Genomic DNA, 17284 nt, shown 5'->3' on the forward strand with positions numbered 1-17284 from the left:
TATATCCACCCTGATGGGCAGGCATTCAGCAGAGGCGGTGACTGGGATGCAGGTCATAGGAGGCCCTGATGCCACAGTGAGGGCAGGGGACAGTGCTGAACACAACAGTCTTGGGCTGCCTTAAGTCCCTCAGTGTCTTCATCAGCTCAGCCCCAAGTTGAGCAAATCTCCCCCAGCAGAGAGCACCCTGGGCATCATAACTCTCCAGAGGGGCAGGGTACAGCTCCAGGCTCAGCTTGCTCAGCCCGACGGTGTGGCGCAGCAGGTTCTCCAGGGCGGCCACGGAGATGAGGTTCCCACAGAAGCTCAAGGTGCTGAGCTGGGAGCAGCGGCTCAGGGCAGGCAGGATGACGCTGAGTTGGGAGTCTGTGATCCCACAGTCCTCTAAGTCCAGGGTCTGCAGGGTGGCCTCAACTTGCTCTAGCAGAACGGCGAGGGGCTCAGAGCTGAAATGGGTCAGTGTGATGCCGCTCAGGTCCAGCTCCTTTAGCTGACGGATGCTCGGGCACCAAGAGACATGCTCAAGTCCGACTCTGACAGCAGCAGTCGGTCATGACGACGGTCTCCAAGGGGGCCTGGAGACACCTGGGAGATAACCATCCTTGCAGGGATAACATGCTCATCACTGTAGAACTTTAGCTTCTCTTTCTGACTCTGCAGGACACGGGTCCCGGAAGGTCTCATTGACTCCACCTCAACATTTTCCTCCAGTCTTGCCCCCTGCTGTTATGTTTTTTCCCTCACAGTGAGCACCTGCCTGAAGCAAAGAGTTCTGTGTTTCCTGTAAGTTGCATGTGGCCTGGTCACAGTCATTCATGCCAGTAATCCCAGCACTTTAGGAGACTGAGGCAGGAGAATCCCACGCGCCCAGCAGTTTGAGACCCGCTGGTACAACACAGCAAAATCCTGTCTCAAATTTTCTTTAATAAAATTTTAGAATTATTAAAAAAGTAAATAAGAAAAAAAAAAACCTAACTTGCACGTACATACTAGATTTTAGTGTCCAAGAGACTGGAAGAGAACTTTGGATGTATCTACCCCACTAGGCACGCCTTCCCTAGCAGCAAAGATGGAGCTCCAGTTCCTCAGATGGTGATGAGCCGCAGGAAGGGCAGGGGGTGGGGCCAATGAAGATCCTTCTGGGCTGCCTGACTTCCCTCAGTGTCCGCATCAGCTCAGCCCGAAGCGGGGTGAAGATCTCCCAATCGACACGAACCAAGGAATTCAAACTCTCATCAGGGGCGGGATATGTCTCCAGGCTTAACTTGCTCAGTCCACTGGTGTGGTGCAGCAGGTCCTTCAGGGCATCCACAGACATGAAATTTCTGCCAAAGTAGAAGGTGGTGAGCTGGGAGCAGCAACTCAGGCCAGGCAGGATGGCACTGAGTTGGGAGTAGTGGATCTGACAGCCCTCCAAGATGAGGGTCTCGAGAGTGGCAGCAACTTTCTCTAGCAGAGCTCCGAGGCGCTCAAGACTGAGGCGGAACAGCGGCACGTAGCTGAGATTCAGATGCTTCAGGTAACCGAGGCTTGGGTACTGGGAGAGACACTTCACGTCCTCTTCCAATAGGTAGCCACAAGTCAATTCCAAGTTCTCCAAAGGGTTCTGGAGGCACCTGTGAAGATCAAGAAGTTAGTTCTGGGCAATGGCACCAGTTAGATGAAGGTGGTGGGGAATAACCTCAAGGGAAATGACTGCTTCACCCAAACACAAGTTTATTCCCATCATATGATGATGGTTCGCATGCAAGTTGCTGCGTGATGAGGACTCTGATCATTCAGGACAGTCCCATTTTAGGCTCAGCATTTTCACCATTGCTTGTGTGATTGGTTCAAGGCCACAAAATCTCTAAAACCTTGTTTTTTTTAGCAGAAAACTTCATCTCTGGGCCACAGGTACCAGGTTGGAGATGTGCACAAAGAACTCAACTGAGCAAGGTCTAGGGACATCAGCTGGGGCTACGTGCCGGCAGGGGCTCCCAGACATGCCTGCATCTGCAAAGCACCTATCACTTTTTACCACTCCCATGCCTACTTCCTCCCCCTCCATTCAAGAAGCACACATTTCCCATGTCAATTACCTTTCCTGGAGTTCGAAACAACCTTTTACAGACAGGGAATTAGAGACAGGATCATTCATGATCACTAAGCTGGTGAGGACAGAGCTTCTACTGTGACATGCACAGGTTTGATGCACCTTCCCTCCTTTCATACCCTCATCTATTACCTCTTTTATATCATATCAACTTGAAACACACTTTGTACAAGAAATTCACACGTGCACCCCGGTAGAGCCGAAACCCCCACTCAACTAGCTTGTACATGATGTCCCTCTCTAATCTCTACCCCAGGTGACCCCGCTGCCCACATTGGAGCGATCCTGTGATAGCTACTCCAGGACTCCAGGCAGAGCACTGAACGGAACAATGTGTTGACATTCTGGTGTCCCCTTCACTGTGACGTTGCCACTGACTGGCACACAGTACATGCCTTCCAGTGTTTGCTGTAACAAAACAAGGCTGTGCTGTGGTCCGCAGAAAAAGTGCACTATCCTTTCTTACCTGATCAGCTGTTCCAGGTGCCCACTGAAGAAGGTGACCAATTTTATTTTAAGCGACTGGAGGTGTTCCAGCCTGAGGAACACAGAGCCGAATTTGGCGACTAACCGTCCCTCGAGGTCATTGTCTGACGTGTAATGATGGCACCTGGAGAAAATGAGTTTGCGAAGATTCTTCATCTCCTTCAGGTAACAACGAAGCTTTCTTATCAGACGTGGCCAGGACATGTTGCGGATTTCCAGCTCCTGAATACTATCCAGGTGGATTATTTTCAATGACTTTCTGAGATATTTAATCGGCGTTAGATAATTCACTAGCTTACTACAGTACAGGTGTACTAAACCTCTCCTTTGGTAAACCCACCGAAAGAGGTATCTCAGGCATTCATCCTGAGGTATTTCCTTGAGGCAGATGTCTATGAACACCTTCAAGGGCTGGTGCTCTCCCATCCTCGGACAGTCCTCTGCTGTCTGCCTCATACTCGTGGCCTCTGGGGAGCAGGACAGGGCCCAGGCTCCAGGCCGTACGGCCCAGAAATTCTCATCAACATCCCGCAAATCCAGAACTTGAAGTTTCCACCTCCTGTAGGTAAAGTAAGGGAGAGGCTCAGAATTTAGAAGGACCCATCCCTGACCTTTGCTTTCATTCTCATCCCATTAATCAGCTGCTCCTGTCCTCAGTGCTCCCTGTTCTCTCTCTGTCTTTCTCGATCCCTTTTCCCTTTCAATTCTGACTGGTCCCCACTTGTATTCCCTTTGCCTTCCACTGTGAATAGGCAGGTTTCTGTCCCCATGGTGGACCTTGTATGAGGAGCAGTCCTTTCCCTGAGGATCTGGACAATGGCCAAAGCCTCGCTGAGCTTCCTCACCAGCACCATCCGAAGACACTGGGCCACCGTTGGGCTACTTCTCAGCCTGACCCTGCTGTTCTTTCCCTGGACACCTGAGCGCTACCAGCCCACCTGGGTCACCTCACCTGGGGCGATCCTTCTGTGTAAGCACCATATGAAGCCCTTCCAGCAATGCTTTTAAAGTCTCCAGATGAAGCGTCTTCATCAGCGATCCCAGAGGGAGGCGGGTGAAGGGCCAGGCCTGCACCATCACCGTCAGAGCCTCGAAGTGTCTCCTGCTGAAGGCCTCCATGAAGAGTGGGAGATAGAGCACCCTGGGCAGCTCCTCCATGGCAGAGACGGCCAAGCCCTGGTCTCTCAGCAGGCTCTGCCCCGCCAGCTCCAGGAGTCTGGGTGGGGCCCGGATGCTCATCCTGATGGATTTGCAAGGAAAACACTCTAGAAGACAAACCCAGGGAAAACGCATCACTCTCGGAGCAAACACAATCACCTCGTCTTCTCCTAGGACCATATCCTTGCTCTGGTAGAGGTAGAAAAATTACCAGTTTACCCCAATTCCACTCCACACTTTGTGGCCTCAAATCTATATTTCTGCTGCTGCTGGTACCAGGAAGACTGTCTTCCAAACACCAAGGAGGGAGGGGTGAAGGAGACCACTGGCCCATTAATTTTCATCCATTGCTTGATTGAATCCCAGAACCACCGGACAGTGTCACTGAGGATCCTGAAAGCCAAGCTCTACCTCTTTGAGGAAAAATGTCTTGTCACTTACCACCCTAAGCAATGAGAATGACAGTATCCTGTGGCCCCAGACAGCCTACATTCTCAGTTCACACCATGAACATGCTGAGGGAACAGTAAAGGGACTCCCTAAAATCAATGCCATTATTTTTTATCTTGAAAATTTTCAACCAGAAAGGGACCGGGTGCTGTGGCTCATGTCTGAAATCCCATCACTGCTGGAAGCCAAGGCAGGCAGATCACTTGAGGTCAGGAGTTCGAGAACAGCCTGGCTTACATGAAACCCTGTCTCCACTAAATATAAAAAAATTAAGAATCATATGACTCCAGAAGACAGAGATCGCAGCACTGCACTCCAGCATGGGTGACAGAGTTAGACTCTGACTCAAAAAGAAACAAATTGATTAATTAATTAATGTAAATATTAGCCAGGCATGGTGGTGCATGACTGTAATCCTAGCTACTCTGGAGGCAGAGGAAAGAGGATCACTTGAACCCCAGAGGCAGTGTTTTCAGTGAGCCCAGCTCAGGGCCTGCACTCAACCCTGGGTGAAAGAGTGAGACTCCATCTCAGAAAAAAGGAAAAAAAGGCCGGGCGCGGTGGCTCAAGCCTGTAATCCCAGCACTTTGGGAGGCCGAGACGGGTGGATCACGAGGTCAGGAGATCGAGACCATCCTGGCTAACACGGTGAAACCCCGTCTCTACTAAAAAATACAAAAAAACTAGCCGGGCAAGGTGGCGGGCGCCTGTAGTCCCAGCTACTCAGGAGGCTGAGGCAGGAGAATGGCGTGAACCTGGGAGGCAGAGGTTGCAGTGAGCTGAGATCACCCACCCCATGGCACTCCAGCCTGGGCAATAAGAGGGAAACTCCATCTCAAAAGAAAAAAAAATAAATAACCAGAAACTGTAAAAGTGGTATGATGCTATTCTAGAGCATTCTAACTCTAAGATGAAGGTTCCAATACACATTGCTTCCACATATTCACAATTACCCACTTTTGGACGGATCCCAGGGGCAAAGATAAATCCCGTGATCTCAGCAAAACTCCACTCTGGAGATGGTGTGTGGGATGCCTTTAAGGATTTTATGAAAATGAAAGCACACTTGGAGAATCACAATAACACCAAGTCTATGAACTGTTACTGAAGGCACAAAAACAAATAACTGCAAATGTCAAGAAATAAAAATTCAGTTAACTGTAAATTTTAATATATTTTTTTAAAAACTGCTTTGATAAGAATTTTAAAATGACAAAAACCAAGCACAAGTCACAATTTGAGGGATGAAGACAAAACTACATTTAGAGGAGAAATGAAAGCCTAACTCTGTTCCTCTCACGAAACAGACAGGAAATTCTCTGTGCCACCTTGGGCTGCGTGTCTCCGTTCCTGACTGAAGGGCTGCAGATCAGACGGGCATGACCCTACGAAGGTGGTGACTTACCAGAGCTGGACTCACTTGGCAGAGTTCTGGGACCTCTCAGAGAACCAAGCAGTAGCTCCAGGGCTGTGTGTCTCTTCTGTGCACCCTCAGGAGCTTTTATGGACCTTTCTAACCCCACCCTTCCCTTCTCAATCACCAGCTTCCAGTCAGAATGTGATACCTGATTAGATCTTGTAGTCCCACCCAGTTAATCCTGATTGAGTTTTCAGCTTTCTTCTGCCTAACTGATTGAATTAGATACACATTTATGAAAATGAAAGAATCGATAATAGAGTAAAAGTCCAAAAGTCATTCGTTCATTTATTCTCCAAACACTGATGAAGTTTGGCTGATAGATGACTTTCATAGTGATACAGGGAAGGGATTAATCTGTTCCTGATATTAGACAAAACAAAACAAAACAAAACTGAAGGTGTCCTTATTGGAGGATGTTTGACCGCAGAGAAATTATCAGAATGTTTCAGAGTTAAAACAGCTTGAAGAAGATAGTGATGTCATTCCCAAGAAAACAGAATAAAAAGCTGTGTATATTCATCAGTTGCCTGGGTTTTATGCTGTCTAACATAGCAGATCATATGCACATTCAAGTAGAAGAAAGGAACCACTGAGGGTGTGATCCATCTCAAGACTAAGTCAAGGCTTCACTGAAGGAAATCAGGAGCTTTTATGGACCTTTCTGACCCGACCCTGTGGGGTGACCAAGTGAGGTGGGGACTGAGAAGAATGGGTCGATGTGTTCTAATGGGACCCTGGAAGGGAACCAAGACAATATAAATTATGGCAGTTATCTTGTGGGCATCTAGATGTCGGGACTGAAGGTCTTTTGTCTAGCTTGAGTTGATTGATGATTGATTGATTGACTGATTGATTGATTTTGAGACAGGGCTTCGTGTGTCACCCAGGCTGCAGTGCAGTGGCAAGATTTTGGCTCACTGCAGCCTCGACCTTCCGGGTTCAAGCAGTTCTCCCACCTCTGCCTCCCAAGTAGCTGGGATTACAGGCGCACTCCACCATGCCCACTAATTTTTGTAATTTTAGTCGTGATGGGGTTTCATCATGTTGGCCCAGCTGGTCTTGATCTCTTGACCTCAAGTGATCTGCCCATCTCGGCCTTCCAAAGTGCTGGGATTACAGGCTTGAGCCACCTCACCCAGCTTAGAGTGAGTTCAGAAATTAAAAGGGGAATCATCAAAAGAGACAGTGCAGACTCTTAAACCATAACATTGGCTTTGAGGACACGGGACAGGCACAGTCTTGGCCCTACTAGAAGGTAAAGTGTGTTTATTCACAAAAATGATGGGCTCCGCTCAGAAAACCAGCTTGGGAAGATGGAATCTGAGAATGTGAGCTGGGGCACAGGCCAGAGAGAAGCAGTGTGGCCAGACCTGGGAAGGGAGACTTTGCCAAGCTGGGAGTCACAGAGGAAGAAACTGTGGGCTCTACAGGATGTGAGAGAGAAATGAATGAGGGTCCATATGTCCCTGTCATGGCGCTGTCATCTGGAAACCTTTCCTTTAGGCTCAGGGATCTTCCCACAGTGGAACATTTCCCAGCAACCATCAGCCCCAGTCATTTTCCAGGACCTTCATCCAAATCTTAATCTCACCGAATCCCTTCCCACTCCAGTTTCATAATTTATGTTTCTTCCTTCTTAGAGTCCTTTCCTGTCCCTAATATTGAACATAGAGATTCTTATCAGGGTGTCACCATTAGGCCTACACAGAAAACTCAGGACTAGGCACAGTGGCTCATGCCTGTAACGTCAGCACTTTGGGAGGCCAAGGTAGGCGGATCACGAGGTCAGGAGACAGAGATGATTCTGACTAATACGGTGAAACCCCGTCTCTACTAAAAATACAAAAAAATTCGCTAAGCATAGTGGCAGGTGCCGGCACTCTCAGCTACTCAGAAGGCTGAGGCAGGAGAATCGCTTGAACCTGGGATGCGGAAGTTGCGGTGAGCTGAGATGGCGCCACTGTCCTCCACCCTGGGTGACAGCATGACATTCTGTCTCAAAAAAGAACGAAAGAAAAAGCAAGCAAGCAAGCAAGAAAGAAACCAACCTCAGGCCTCTAATCCCAGCACTTTGGGAAGCCAAGAAAGGCAGAGTGCTAGAGCTCAGGAGTTTGTGAGGAACATGGGCAATGTGGTGAAACCCTGTCTCTAATAAAAATGCACACTATTAGCCGGGGACGGCAGTGTGCACCTGTAGGCCAGGCTGCCCGAGAAGTTAAGGCGGGAGGATCACCTGAGCCAGGTGGGGCTTCTGCTTCCCACGCCCCACTTTGTAAACCTGAGGCTGAGAGTGAGCTCAGCACCAAGAATGGTTGTGAGAATCTCTGTTGACTGAGCATCCACAAGGCACCACAGACGGCTGGTACCGAGCATCCCGGACCTCAGCTCTCCTTCATGGAGAATCTAAGGCCCGTTGCTATTTTCTCCATTTTTAACCTGGTAAACCTGAGACTTGACCAGAGAAAAACCTGCCCGTGTTCTGGCAGCAAATGATTGGCAGACCCCTCAGGTGAGGGGCTCAGTGGAACTGCCAAGGTGTTCAACAACCTAAATGTTGGAAAGAACTGACTAACTTCCCATTCCTGCCCGTTTCAGGGGGCCCAGCAGCACCCACAGTACCCCAGCAAGAATCCTGCACTTGGAAGCTTTTCTACCATGTCCTGTTGCCTGCTCTTCTCAAGGTGCTCATCTGCTGCCCAGCTCAGAGCAGCCTTTGAAGCCCATCTCTGGAAATGATCTGACCTATTCTCCAGTCCCACAATCCACACTGGGATTCCAAAGCTCCTACGAGGACCTTGCTCAGGTTCTCTAGAATATTCCTGAGCCTCTGTTTTCTCCCCCAGCCTGAGCTGATGGGGCCAGTGTCACTTTATGCATCCCAAGGACATCAGCCCGTCTCTATTTTCCCCAATTTATATTGACCAATTTTGGTGAACATGGCAAGGCACAAAGCAGGGAGCTCCACAGCTGCTGCTCCGGACCTAAACAGGCGCCCTGGATTTCTGGGTGGTGACACTGCCTGGCTTGCAGAGGAAGACCTGACCCCTCTGGTCTTCCAAGGCTGCCAAGATGATGGCAGAGCCTAGGACAGGTCCCCAGTGCAGGGGCCATCCCTTCCCACGTCCCGCTGGCCCAGCCTTAGAGTTGACAAGGCTGCACCTGGAATGCAGTAGGTATTTTTTTGTCCAAGTCAGGTCTCTTCTTAGCCTTAGGTGAGGCTTTTTTCAGGCGGGTGCTATGGAAGAACCCCAGGCCGTGGGCATCACTGCCATGACCACATGGTATGCATGTGTGTGTGTGTGTGTGTGTGTGTGTGTGTGTGTGCAGCCACCTAGAAAGGTAAAACTCTACCTGTCAGAGCTGATTCCATGGAAGATAAAAGTATAACATCCCATGTCTCTGGGAGGACAACTTCCTCTAGGAGTCCAGCAAGAAGATGTGGGACCTGTGGACAAGAGGTCCCTGAGTAAAAGCCCTCATTTGAGGATAATGTGTAAAGTTGAACTTTAGACCCTGAGGACTCTATACCCTTCCCAGAGGGTTGCAGTGGAGCCGGCACTGACTCCCAGGCACAATAGCCCAGAGAGATCTTGGGAGGGAGGTAAACCTGCTGGGGCCTCAGGGCTCAGAAAAAGCCCTGGACCTATCACCCAGTCACGCCTCTCCCACTCCCAAGCGTCTCTGGCCCTGGAACTGTCGGAGACCTCTGTGTCTTTCCCATATGCTCCTCTTCTCCTTTCACTCAGACCTGCCTTTGCCAATGCTCCCTGCATTTGCCTCCATGTGGGGCCCCCTACCCCAGGCTCTGGCAGTGGCTGGGAAGCTAGAGGTTTTTGTGCCCACCTGGAGAAAGCCTCACTCAGCACGGGCCCATGTGGATTCTGCAATCTTTTCCTACACAGGGCCACCTACAGGTGTCATAGATGCATCTTCCCTAGAAGAGCCAATGGGGGTGGGTGAGGAATCTGCAATCACTCAAGCACCCCACATACAAATGAGAGCGAGGATCCCTGCAAGCACAGGCCCCGGGGTAGGTCCTGGCCCTTGTTGTTGCCTTCTGATCCCAGAGGCCTTGGGTTTGTGGTCATAGGAGCCCTACCTACTCCCTATGCACCCCCAGCCCAAGATAAACAAATTCCTGCAGATTCCCTGGTCCATGTACTTGAGATCCCCAGATCGTGCCACTTCACTCCAGCCTGGGTGACAGAGCAAGACTCAGGGCCAAAAAAACAAAAATGTAGCCAAGCATGGTGGCGGGCACTTGTAGTTTCAGCTATTCGGGAGGCTGAGGCAGGAGAATCGCTTGAATCCGGGAGGCAGAGGTTTCAGTGAGCTGAGATCGTGCCACTACACTCCAGCCTGAGCAACAGAGCAAGATTCCATCTCAAAAAAAAAAAAAAAAAAAAAAAGAAAAGAAAATCAAAAGCACTAAGCTGTGTTTTTAATGAGATTCTGCCCCAGGAAGTCAGACATCCAAATGAAATTTCCTCATTTTTATCAGTTCCCTCCTGTTCTTTACTTCTCTTTACAAATCTATTACCTCCTCGCTTTGTTCTGTGGCTGATGAGTGGGTTAATACACACAAGATGCACACACAGGGCCTGGACATTCTATGTGGGCAATGAGTGTGAGTCACTCAAATAAAATCCCTTCTCAGGGTCCCTCCCTGCTAACCAGATGCTGAGACCCTGTTCAGTCCTAATGGGCAGATCCAGAAGAATCCATTTCTGACCATTAGCTGTGCTGGGAAAGAGCTTCGCTGCACAAGGCATGGCCCCTGCTTTGGAAGGGGACATTTACACCAGTGATTATCTGGAGCCTCAGGGCATCACCAAGCCACACCTGTCCTGATGGTGGGCAGTGGTCCTTCCTTAATTAAACTAATTGTGTCTTATAAAGATATCAAAATTCCCTTGTAGCAAAATGCTACCAATAATATAAAAATACGGCCGTGCACAGTGGCTCATGCCTGTAACAGTAGCACTTTGGGAGGCTGAGGCGGGTGGATCCCAAGATCAAGGGATCGAGGCCATCCTAGCTACCACGGTGAAACCCTGTCTCTACTAAGAATACAAAAATTAGCTGGGCATGATGGCACGTGCCTATACTCCCAGCTACTCGAGAGGCTGAGGCAGGAGAATTGCTTGAACCTGGGGGGTGGAGGTTGCAGTGAGCCGAGACTCTGCCACCACACTCGAGCCTGGTGACAGAGCAAGACTCCATCTCAAAAACAAAACAAAATAATATATGAACACTAACAATCACATAGACATAAAACATGTTTAAAAATGTCTTTACCACATTCAAAAATCAAGCATGATGAGAGATCTTTTCTTAACACCCTTCCCATATCTAGCAGAATAAAGAAGAAGACTAGTGTATATAAGGAAAAGAAAGAGAGATCAGACTGTTGCTGTGTCTATGTAGAAAAGGAAGACATAAGAAACTTCATTTTGACCTGTACCCTGAACAATTACTTTGCCCTGAGATGCTGTTAATCTGTGACTTTTAGCCCCAACCTTGAGCTCACAGAAACATGTGTTGTATAGAATCAAGGTTTAAGGGATCTAGGGCTGTGCAGGATGTGCTTTGCTAACAAAATGTTTACGGGCAGTATGCTTGGTAAAAGTCATCGCCATTCTCCATTCTCAAGTAACCAGGGGCACAGTGCACTGCGGAAAGCTGCAGGGACCTCTGTCCTGGAAAGCCAGGTATTGTCCAAGGTTTCTCCCCATGTGATGGTCTGAAATATGGCCTCGTGGGATGGAAAAGACCTGACCGTCCCCCCAGCCCGACACCCGTGAAGGGGCTGTGTGAGGAGGATTAGTAAAAGAGGAAGGCCTCTTGCAGTTGAGATAAGAGGAAGGCCTCTGTCTCCTGCCTGCCCCTGGGAATGCAATGTCTCAGCATAAAACCCGATTGTACCTTTGTTCTATTCTGAGATAGGAGAAAAAACTGCTTTGTGGCAGGAGGTGAGACATGTTGGCAGCAATGCTGCTTTGTTGCCCTTTACTCCACTGAGATGTTTGGGTGGAGAGAAACATAAACCTGGCCTATGTGCACATCCAGGCATCGTATCTTCCCTTGAACTTATTTGTGACACGGATTCCTTTGCTCACATGTTTTCTTGCTGACCTTCTCCCCACTATCACCCTACTCTTCTGCCACATTCCCCTTACTGAGATAGTGAAAATAGTAATCAATAAATACTGAGGGAACTCAGAGACTGGTGCCAGTGTGGGTCCTCCATATGCTGAGTGCCGGTCCCCTGGGCCCATTTTTCTTTCTCTATACTTTGTCTCTGTGTCTTATTTATTTTCTCAGTCTCTCATCCCACCTGATATGAAGTACCCACAGGTGTGGCAGGGCAGGCCCCCTTCAAGTGTATAAAATTGGAGTGTGACAGGTCCCATCAGGTTACATAAGGGCACATGTCCCCTGCCTGAACCCTGAAGGCCAGGTGGGAAGCCAAGACTCTCGTGCCCAGCCAAGAAGCAGGTGTCCCCGAGAGCCCAAGCATCTCAGACAGTATCTCAGAACCTACCAAGCAAATGAAACTGATTGCTCAAAATCAGTGGACAAAGAACTAGAAAATTCACTTAAAAGCAGTTTGGAGACAGGAGGTGGCGCAGATTTTGGGGGCTGTTGCTGCTGCCCAGGAGTGCCCTGCATGTGAATCCTAATCAACTCATGTATTTGCCAAGCTGGGCTCGTCTGAGTCATCCTTTGATCTCTTGACTCCTCTCCGGTTTGGCGGGGAAAATGATACAGCCCGGTTTTTCTCGGAGCAAGCATGTTTTGGAATCGCACATCCTTAGAGGGCAGATAATAGTCAAGTGCCTGCGGGTGATGAGTGACCTTCCCTACGGTGAGAAACCTTACACAAAGGGCATCCGAGTGAGGACCCTGCTGAGGACTCAGGTGAGAAACCCTACACAAAGGGCATCCGAGTGAGGACCCTGCTGAGGACTCAGGTGAGAAACCCTACACAAAGGGCATCCGAGTGAGGACCCTGCTGAGGACTCAGGGCCTGGTGTTGTTAGGCAGGGACCTTGAGCAAGAGCCTCAGTTTTCCTGAAAAATGAGGATGGTGATGCCCACCACCTGTGTGACCCTGGTAGGATCCAATGAGATGGGGCAAGTTAAGGGCTTGGCATAGGGCCTGGCATCCAGGAAGAGTGAAATTAATGCATTTTTTTCCTCCTTTTTCCCTTCCAGCAGAAGCCCCCATGATTACTCATCCCTTGTTCTGAAAACTAAAAATAAAATCCTAAGCTCCCCCTATGTACTGAACAGATTCCCTCTTGGTCAAGTGTGCCCACCAGAGAAATCTTTAAAACTGTTCCTGGCCATGGCGAGATGGGAGGTTAGACATGTCTCATTTTATTTCCTTTCTTTCATGGTTTAGACACAAAAACTGACCAGCATTCATGTTAAAATAGAGATTATAAGGCTGACTGAATAGACTAGGGTCATAAGATACCAAGTTATATACAGGACCTAAGGTCTTCCCAGGCAAGGGTTAAGTCAGGGGCCCCTATCCTTAAAAAATTAACTATACACCTTTTTAACTAATTTTTTTTTGAGGTGGAGTCTCGCTCTGTAGCCCAGACTGAAGGGCAGTGGCATGATCTTGGCTCACTGCAACCTCCGCCTCCCAGGTTCAAGCAATTCTCCTGCCTTAGCCTCCCGAGTAGCTGGGATTACAGGTGCACACCACCACACCCGGCTAATTTTTTGTATTTTTAGTAGAGACAGGGTTTCACCGTCTTGGCCAGACAGGTCTTGAACTGCTGACCTCGTTATCCACCCACTTCAGCCTCCCAAAGTGCTGGGATTACAGGCAAGAGCCACTGCGCCCGGCTGAATGAACTATATTCTAACTGCCACAGGGTTTTTCTCTTCCTCTAGCAGCTGAACAAGCACTGGCCCTAAGATAAGCAATATTGAAACGATTGCGGTTCATCCATCCCAGATTCTGACTAACTGACCCCCTGCTCCACATGCCATGACTCCAGCTTTGATTGGACAAGAGAATGATTCCAGTAACTTTCTCCGGATGAGAGACCTCTGGCCATTGACTGGTTCTGACCACTTGAAAGAGACTTAGCACACGAGCGTCTTCGTGTCTCCGATGCAGCCTTTGATGTAGGGGGTATAGCTATAATGCACTGAAATGTGAAGTCTCGGTGCAGCGTGGTGGTTCACACCTGTAATCTCAGCACTTTGGGAGACCGAGGCAGGCAGATCACCTGAAGTCAGGAGTTCCAGACCAGGCCGGCCAACACAGTGAAACCCTATCTCTACTAAAAATACAAAAAGTTGCCAGGTGTGGCGACACGTACCTGTAGTCTCAGCTACTTGGCTGAGGCAGGAGAATCGCTTGAACCCGGGAGGCAGAGGATACAGTGAGCCAAGATGGTGCCATTGCACTCCAGCCTGGGTGACAGAGCAAGACTCTGTCTCGAAAAAGAAATGTGAAGTCTCCACCCCAAAGTCAACATGGGAGGTAAGCCATGTGTGTGTTTATTCAATATGCATGTGTTAGGCCTCCTTCATGAATACTCAGCCCATTTCATAACCTGTTGGGTGGCTATACTTGCCAGCCCACTCAGCATAAATTCCTGCTTCGTCACTTCCTCCCTGGAAGGACCAGTGGAGGATCTTTTCTGAAAGCTGCACTTTCCAGCCTGAGGCATGGCCAGCCTGCAGGCCATAAGCTACAGAAATATATCTTTTTTTTTTTTTCCTTTTTAAGTAGAGACAGGGTTTTGCCTTGTTGTCCAGGCTAGAACTCCTTGGCTCAAGTAATCCATCCACATCAGCCTCCCAAAGTGCTGGAATTACAGGCATGAGCCACCTTCCTTGGCCTATAGAAATAGATCTTTTTTTTTTTTTAAGAGGGAGTCTCACTCTTTGCCCAGGCTGGAGTTCAGTGGCACGATCTCGGCTCACTGCAATCTCCACCTCCCGGGTTCAAGTGATTCTCCTGCCTCAGCCTCCCGAGTAGCTGGGATTACAGGCATGTGCCACCACGCCCAGCTAATTTTTGTATTTTTTAGTAGAGACTGGGTTTCACCATGTTGGCCAAGATGGTCTCGATCTCTTGACCTTGTGATCCACCCACCTCGGCCTCCCAAAGTGCTGGGATTACAGGTATGAGCCACTGCGCCCGGCCTAGAAATATACGTTATAATAAAAAAGAGCCATGTGTGGTGTCTCATGCCTATAATCCCAATACTTTGGAAGGCTAAGATTGAAGCACTGATTGAGCCTGGCAGTTCTAGACCAGTCCAGGTAATATAGAGAGACTCCAGCAACATGAGACCTCCAGTACATGTTGAATAGGAGTGGTCATGTGTAGATGCTCATCACAGCATTATTCACAATAGCAAAGACATGGAATCCACTGGAATGCCCATCAGTGGTGGACTGGATTAAAAAATGTGGTACATATACACCATGGAAATCTACACAGCCATAAACAAGAACAAGATAACGCCCTTTTACCAGGTCCTCTCCCTCCCTTTGCAGCAACATGGATGAAGCTAGAAGCCATTATGCTAAGCAAACTGAAGCAGGAACAGAAAACCAAACACTACATGTTCTCACTTATAAATGGGAGCCAAACATTAAGTATACATGACATAATAATGGAAACAATAGATGCCCAGGACTACTGGGGAGTGGAGGGTGGAAGCGGGGTGGGTATCAAAAAACTAGCAAAACTGGCTGGGCATGGTGTCTCACACCTGTAATCCCAGCACTGTAGGAGGCCAAGGCTGGTGCACCATTTGAGGTCAGGAGTTCAAGACCAGCCTGACCAACATGGTGAAACTGTCTCTACTAAAAATACAAAAACTTAGCCGGGCATGGTAGTGCAAATCTGTAGTCTCAGCTACTTGGCAGGCCAAGGCGGGATAATTGCTTGACTCTGGGAGGCAGAGGTTGCAGTGAGCTAAGATCAGGGCACTACACTCCAGCCTGGGTGGCAGAGTAAGATGCTGCCTCAAAAAACAAAAAACAAACAAACAAACAAAATACCAAAATTATCTGATAGTTTGTCTATGATCTATAGAACAAACCTGCATCTGTCTTTCTGAAACTAAAATACAAGTGTGAAAACCTGTGATTTTCAGTGATTGGTTAGAGAGCTGACAAATCACCATCTCTTTAGAGTCACCCACTAGATTTCGGCTTTATCATTTTGGGGAGGTCATGGTTTCCTGTTTGCTCTAGTTTGTTGTAGATGTAGATCTATATTTTTGCACTGAATGAGGAATGATTTGCTCCAGTTTTCTGTCTGGCTTGTTTTGATTTGGACTGAATACATTCCCTTGGTGAATCTTCACCACTAGGTTGCTGCTTCTTCTTGACTCCAGGTGGTGGTTTAAGCTCAGGTTTACCTAAGTTTTAGTAAACCATGAGAGTGCTGCCAGTCCCAAATGGGAGAAGTCCCAAAGGGATTCTCATGGCAGTGTAGGAGCGCTAGCTAGGTCAAGCCCAGGTTTTTCTGTTTTTTGATAAGGAGAGAAGGGAGGTGATAGGAAGATCTCTCATTGAAATGAGTTAGTTTCCAAAAGGATGTCTATTTCCATTAATGAGGGCTGGAAATATTTAGAATGTATTATCCACCTAAATGATTTTAGCAGTATTCTGAAAGAGAAAGTGGATGTCTTTACTGGACACAGTTACTTTAATTCAGTAAACCCCACTAGTCACCATGAGGATAGGTCAGTGCCCTGGTTTTCCTGTTTTTTGATAAGGTGTTACAGGAAGTTCTCTCCTTGAAATGACTTAATTTCCAAAAGGATGCATATTTCAATTGCTGTGGGCTAGAAATGTTTAGAATGTATTATCTACCTAAATGATTTTAGCATTTTTCTGAGAGAAATTGGACATCTTTACTAGACACAATTATGTTAATTCAGTAAAACCCACTAGCCACCATGAGGACAGGCAAACGTTGGTGATGCCATGAGGCTCCCGCTAATACACCCTATGGCCATTCCCTTCCAAGGCAGGGGGCCGCATCTTTGTGCGGTGAAGCCCTTTCCTGACATGGCCAATGATCAGGAACAGATTCTCCCAGATCTGCCCATGAGGAGTGAACAGGGTCTCAGTATCTGGGGCGCAGTGAGGGCCCCTGACAAGAGGGTTGACTCAATGGCTCATCATCACTGCCCACACAGAATGGTCCAGGTCCCAGGCAGGCATCTTTTGTGGCTGAACCCGGTGAACAACTACAGGAGAAAGTAAGGAACAGATGACTGGAAAGGTAAAGAATGGGCATAAATTAATCAAAATAATCGAAGTTTAGGCCGGGCACGGTGGTTCACGCCTGTAATCCTAGCACTTTGGGAGGCTTCCTTGAGGTCACTTGGGGTTAGGAGTTTGAGACCAGTCAGGCCAACATGGTGAGACCCCGTCTCTACCAAAAATACAAATTCCCTTGAACCTGGGAGTTGGAGGTTGCAGTGAGCCAAGATCGCACCGCTGTACTCCAGCCTAGGTGACAGAGCAAGACTCCATCTAAAAAAAAAAACCAGGTCAGGCTCAGTGGCTCATGCCTGTAGTCCTAGCACTTTGGGAGGCCAAGGTGGGCAGATTACCTGAGGTTGGGAGTTCGAGATCAATTTGACCAACATGGAGAAACCCCATTTCTATTAAAAATA

General features: G+C 48.4%; 2 protein-coding genes across 3 annotated transcripts in view; both read right to left on the reverse strand.

The window, feature by feature from the left end:
• Nucleotides 1-17284, reverse strand: part of DHRS3 (dehydrogenase/reductase 3) — a 1035619-nt gene that overhangs the window by 309368 nt on the left and 708967 nt on the right. The window lies entirely within an intron of this gene.
• On the reverse strand, nt 931-5664 carry LOC126953136 (PRAME family member 1). 2 transcript variants are annotated; one of them, XM_050788519.1, is made up of 4 exons: nt 5595-5664; nt 3534-3846; nt 2562-3140; nt 931-1616 (listed from the first exon to the last, which is right to left on the reverse strand). In XM_050788519.1, the coding sequence occupies exons 2-4, from the start codon at nt 3818-3820 to the stop codon at nt 1058-1060; spliced, it is 1425 nt and encodes a 474-aa protein (XP_050644476.1). In that variant the 5' UTR covers nt 3821-3846; nt 5595-5664; the 3' UTR covers nt 931-1057. The 2 variants fall into 2 exon arrangements, with proteins under 2 accessions (XP_050644476.1, XP_050644485.1); XM_050788528.1 differs by lacking the exons at nt 2562-3140; nt 3534-3846; nt 5595-5664 and adding an exon at nt 2082-2359.

This window comes from Macaca thibetana, chromosome 1 (assembly GCF_024542745.1).
Source record: "Macaca thibetana thibetana isolate TM-01 chromosome 1, ASM2454274v1, whole genome shotgun sequence".
In the NCBI taxonomy this organism is placed as follows: domain Eukaryota; kingdom Metazoa; phylum Chordata; class Mammalia; order Primates; family Cercopithecidae; genus Macaca; species Macaca thibetana.